The following is a 6,182-nucleotide window of genomic DNA, read 5'->3' as shown; positions in this document are numbered from 1 at the left end:
TGTATATATGATTAATTTCTAGAATATATCAGCATATGAAGTCAACAAAATACAAGGATCAGATTATGATAAAAACTAAATATATCAGCTTCATGAACAAAATCCAAATTTGAATCTTCATAATTCACAAGAGAAATTGAAAATAGAGAAAGCTAAAGAAGGAGAAACCTTTTTTATTATTTGGATGTCCATCAAGCATCATCATCGATCATATAAATCGAAAAGATCAGCTTTTCAATTGATGCAAGGATTGTTGGAGTACGCCCGCGATAAGATACTATCCATTTCATAGATAAAGACCCTCATGAGGCTCGAGAGTCGGGTCCTAACCGTAGCTCAAGATCCAATTCTACCTGAGACGACGAACCATGACTCGATCCCGAATTCTCTCCGACCCCATCTTTTCCCTTAGGGCTGGCACCAGAACCATTGTCATCCCTAGAAACTTTTTTCTCTCCACTAGATTCTAATATGATTTCCGAAATTAGATAACGATCTTGAACTTGAACTTGAACTCGATCGAGTGTTATATCTGAAGAAAGTACGTTTTCTTCGAAAGATTCCCTAAGTTTAGCCCTATCTTTCCTATGGATGTTCATATGACCACCAAGAGCTTGAGCATTCGAGAACCCTTTTTTGCAGAAAGAACATGTGTAAGACTTTGAATGAACTGAGACATCTTCTTCTTCTAAGGACCAAACTATTTGGTCTGGTTTTTCAAGTTTTGGGTGTTTCGTCTCCATTTCTAAAGCTTGAAAACAAGAGAAGAAGAGATGAAAGAGGGGGCACAAGAGAGTCAACTTGTAGGTTTATTTGTAATGTTTTTAATTAAGTACTTAAAAGGGTATACTCCTTACATGCATGAACATTGAACAACATTAGTTTTATTTTGGATGTCTGAATAAACATCTCATTGACCAAAAATACCTGTCACGTTTTATGACTAATAGATGGATTTATATTTAAATGGTCTATATATGCATTGATTAGTTCTGGTAGTGAGTCCAACGTTTATAATTTTATAAAATTCAAATATGCAATTTTGTTTTGGTATAATAATAAATTTAGTCTTTAACGCCTGTTAACCTTTTATCTTTTGGGAATGAAATTTAGTTATTAACTTTTAAAAAAGAATCAAATTATTTTTTTAAATTGAAACCAGGTCCCCACCGTCAGTAGTGTGACTATTCCCTTTGCTGTGGTTGCTCTTCGAAAAGTTAAACAGTTGGCCATGAAAACATGAATCAAATTGCTTTTCTTTAATAGAAATATTAACTAAAATATTAATTTTTTAAATGGTAGCCTGTGTGGCAATCCATGTGCACTTCATGCTAACATGACGCTATTCAAATAATTTTAAAATTATAAAAAAAAATCGAAAGTTCATTAAAATTCTTAAAAAAAAACATAAAATGCACAAGAATCGCTATGTAGGTTTCCATATTTAAAAAGTTAACATTTTAGTCGGCCTTTCCGTTAAAATAAATCAATTCGACACTTTTTTAAAAATTAGATGGTCAAATTTGATTTTTTTTTAAGTTTAAGGGTTAAATTTACTTCCAAAAAAAATAATAAGGGCTAAATTGACAAGAAAATGTAAAGGTTAAGGGTTAAATTTGATATTACGCTATTTTTTTAAATATAAAATTATTATCCATATAAAATTTGAATTTGAATTTGACTTGATTAAACTATCTGCTGGATATCCGAATCTTATTAAATATCCGTATTAAATTGTTATCAAATGCCACCCGAGCTGTGCTTATTTCTATACATTTATTTTTAATTTTTATGTTTATGTTTACTTTGCGGTCCATATTCTAAATTTGTAATTGCCCTTTTTGATAATGTTGTACCTAAAGTTCGAACACATGTTCTTTTTCCATTGGAAGTCTTTTAAAATTTTTTGTTTTGTTTATTTTGTAAATGAATCAATAAAATTTAAAAAATTGTAGTACTTTATTTACAAAATCGCACGATAAAAATGTTCAATTAGGCTACGTGGAATAATTAGTATGCTTAATTTTTTTGGTTGATCAATCATTCAAATTGACCTAACTAATTATTATATTCTATATGTATGTATAATTAATATATGATTTAATGGACGACAAATACTGTTCACCCTCTAATCTAAGGGACATTTATATAATAACTATATACCAACCATGAAGTTGGGCACATCCTAAAACAACATTAATTAAATCATTTTCTTTGGGTTAATTTTATATTAATATAAGTACGTATTTTATTAAGAGATTAATATCATCACAAATTGGTCGATTAAGTCTTAGCTCGGTTGGTATGGATATTGTTGTTAATACAAGAGGACATAGATTCGAGTGTGTTGAAGCGTATTATCTTCTTATTTATGGGTTGAAGAGGGGCTATGAGTAGTTCTACTCATTATATCAAAAAGAACAGATATGATCAAAACCGAGATTATTCAAAAAAAATAAATAATATCACAAATTCAACTTAAAACCCATGTATTTGGAAGGATTTTAAAAACAAAAGTTACTTGCCGATGAGATTATATATATTGCTGGTGATGTAATGCATTACATTATTGAATTAAAGATATTTTTCAAAATATACTTAAATTATAATTTAGTTTACAATTTTTAATTTTTTTTGGTAAAAGAGAAGTAAACAAACTAATTACATAGACTAGGCCACCCCCAAACGGGGAGATGTTATACAAGTGTAGACCGCCTCTTATATCACGAACTAATTTGACCAGATTATCAACATCTTGTTTATCCTTTCTAGAGATGTGTCAAATACTCCAATTCCTATTTGCGATAAAAGATAATGAATTCTCCTGATCAAAGCAGAATTGGTACCATCTGAAAAACTCTCCTGGATGGCCTAATCAGCCTCAAGATTATCAGTTTGAATCAACACATTATCATAACCTTGATCTATTAAAAGAGTCAATCCATCCAATATGCCACACAACTCAACATCGAATATGGAATAGTTCCCTAAGTATTTGTTGAAGCCAAGAATCCATCCTCCATTTTGGTCTTGCACCATTCCTCCTGCTGCAGGAAAATCGGTTGTATTTTTAACAAACCCATCAGTATTTAAATAGACCCAATTACCTGTCAGTATTTTTAAAATGTATAGTTGATACAAGTTTTTAAGTGTAGAGCATCTACAATTAATTTGGTCCGATGTAAGGACAAGTGGAAAGGTGTAAGATTGAATGGGGATGGAAGAATGATGAAGCTATGGGGGCTCTCTTATGGAGAAGGAGAAGAAAAAGGTGGGAGAGGAGACTCATTGTTGTTAGAATTAGACCAGCTGATCAGATTGGGAACTGATTAAGTTATTGATTCAGAATAAGGGGTTAAATCGATTGACCCACAAACTAATTGAACCAGTTGGTCAGACATGTTGAATTATTTTTGTTTATTTTTAACTTTTTTATTAATTTTTTGATAATTTATTCAATTAAAATGGATAGACCAATCAAATCGAAAATCAATAGTCTGACCGGTACAACCTCTGGTCCAATTCTGAAAACCTCGAAAAGACTCCCTTTCTTTGGCCTTATTATTTGTAGGATGGTTATAAGCAAGAACGAAGCCAAGAACTTTGTATTGGAGGGGTTAAAATGAAATTAAAATATTTTGGGAGAGACCAAAGCTAAAATTATTTATGTTTAAATGGTTGAAATTGAATTATTAATACTTAAAATACAAAAAATGCAATTTATACATATAATTTAAAAGCAAAAAAATGATTATATTAAATAATTAAATTTCAAAGAGACTAAAAAAGATATTATATCCTTCAATCAGGGACCAAGGCCTTATATGCCCTATTTATGTATAACAATATTTAATTAAATCCTCAGAGAATCAATATCGTATGAATTTAAATCCTTACATTAATTTAGCCATTAACTTAAGCATTAAACGTCAATTCAAATATAATGTGGATCATATTTTAAAACACGTAGATTAAATTGTAGATACATACCTATCGTAAGAATAGCTTATATCTAATATGTTAAAACAACAAAATAATACTAAAATCGAAAAAATCTAACATAAAACCTTATAAACTAATATCTGTTATGGAAGAACCGACATTTATTTTATATTGTCGAATCCCAACTTTTTTTTATTAATTTCATTATAAGTTCTAATCATATTTGCTCTTTTTAACACAATATCTAGAACTATTAGTAGCCCCTCTCCAAATCCATAAATAGGAGAATAATGCGTTTCAGTATACTTGAACACACGTCCTCCTGTATTGATAATAATATCCATATTAATTGAGTTAAAACAAACAGCATCGAATTCAACTTTAAATATAATATTTTTATTAATTAGTGGAGTTGAATTGGCCTCAACAACTATGCCCTTTTAACCTTTTAACTTTTGCCTGACCAAGATTCATAAACATTGACTTTTAATTATAAATAATTGCACCTTGCAATTTTAAATTCTTTTAATTAATTTTGCAGCCGTCTAATACATTAACAACGTGCCATGTCATTTATAATACAACATTTTAAGTTGTCTGATGAGTGAAAAATATTTATGTTAAAAACGTGTTGGATTATTAGATATGTGACTTTTTATTTTTAAAAAAATGACATATTAATAATTTTTTACTGACGAATCAATTTAAAATCCGCACAAATTTACTCTTAAATCAGTGACATGATTGGCGCGTGTTACCAATTATACTATAACTTTTCAATTTTATAGGGGAATTAGCTTCTTAGTTATATTTTTTTTCCTTAGCACAATATATACTATGGTTTCATTAAATCTCTTAAATGTATTATTATTTATAGTAATAACTATTATAATTATAGTCGATAATGGCGGTAAAAAGATCTTAAAGCAATAAGAAAAGAAAAAATAATAACACACAAATTGTACGTAGAAATTCTTTCGTGAAAAAATCACGGACAGAGGATGTTGAAAAATGAATGATGCATGAGGAGTTTCAACTACATCTATTTAAGGTTGAAGTATAGTTCTATACGTCCCTTAGCCTCTCGCCCCCATATATCCTATTATTTTGCCATTGTATTTATTTCTTCAATAAGTGACGGGACTTGGGTCATGCAATCTCTAACAATAACCTTATTTAATACTTAATTTTTTTTCTATTTTCATACATAATGTCAAATTTCATTTAAAAAGTTCTATTATAAATGGAATAATTGGGTATAGTTGATAAATTTAAGATTACAAGACCCAATTTAGTTGCCCCCATTGAGGCTTTGTTAAACATGTTATACTAGTCAAAATAACATTATAATATTAATCAAATTTTCAATTTTCAGTTATTTTATTATTCAATTCTAAGGTTTCAATATGTGATCCAAATTGAGCCGACTTTGTGCTTAAATAATTATTATTATATAAAAGCTTTTCTATTTATTAATTTATATTATCTCTATTAAATTTTATATAAATTAATCAAAAAGCAATTAATTAAGAAATTAATCAAAAATTGACTATAAATTTCTTTCCAACAAATTTGAATTATAAAATTACGATACATGGATGATTTGACATTTAATGATATAATTTTATAATAAGGTCGGATATCGACCCATGGCACACTACTTGAAAAAGACACTTCGTTAGTAGTGATATATACATATACATAAATACGGGTAAAATTACACCCAAGATCTTTAAATTATTTAAAATTTTTTATTTAAGTCATTGAAAGTTTTAATAATTATCGGTAAGTAGAAGAATATACCTTAGATACAAGCCGATCTGATTATCACTATCAGAGATCGAAGAAGAATACTATTTGAATTTTGGTTCGCAGATTCGTGACGTTCAAAATTTTTTCATGAAAAAAAAATGAATTGTAGGAAAGGAGAATAAGAGCTTTCAATTAGTGCAGACGATGTGAACAAAGAAGGTCATATAGCAACGATCTTAACAGTCCAGTGATTTAAATAAAGACTTTCAAATAATTTACTAATTATTTCGTAATTTTTAAAGTTTAATGAGCAAAATGTAAAATTGTCAATAGTTTAATGACCTGGGTGTAATTTATCCTATATATTATTTTCAATTCTTATATAATATGAATTATTCCTACATATAGAGTAAATAAAACATAGTTAGTTGCACATGCAATGTATCTGAATATCTCATCTACTATCTATTAAAAAATTGATTAATTTT

At 28.6% G+C, this 6,182-nt stretch overlaps 1 protein-coding gene across 1 annotated transcript; it reads right to left on the bottom strand.

Moving 5' to 3' along the window:
- Positions 1–302: 302 nt before the first annotated feature.
- On the bottom strand, positions 303–743 carry LOC107960699 (transcriptional regulator TAC1). The gene has a single exon (XM_016896996.1). It carries the CDS (start codon positions 741–743, stop codon positions 303–305), a length of 441 nt encoding a protein of 146 aa, XP_016752485.1.
- Between the last annotated feature and the right edge of the window lie 5,439 nt (positions 744–6,182).

The sequence above is a fragment of the Gossypium hirsutum genome, chromosome A01 (assembly GCF_007990345.1).
Source record: "Gossypium hirsutum isolate 1008001.06 chromosome A01, Gossypium_hirsutum_v2.1, whole genome shotgun sequence".
In the NCBI taxonomy this organism is placed as follows: Eukaryota; Viridiplantae; Streptophyta; class Magnoliopsida; order Malvales; family Malvaceae; genus Gossypium; species Gossypium hirsutum.
Note: the sequence above shows the minus strand (reverse complement) of the source record. Positions and strands in the feature narration are given on the sequence as shown.

Excerpts from the sequence above, each read along its gene's own strand:
- LOC107960699 (XM_016896996.1), bottom strand. The coding sequence starts at position 743 with ATGGAGACGAAACACCCAAAACTTGAAAAACCAGACCAAATAGTTTGG.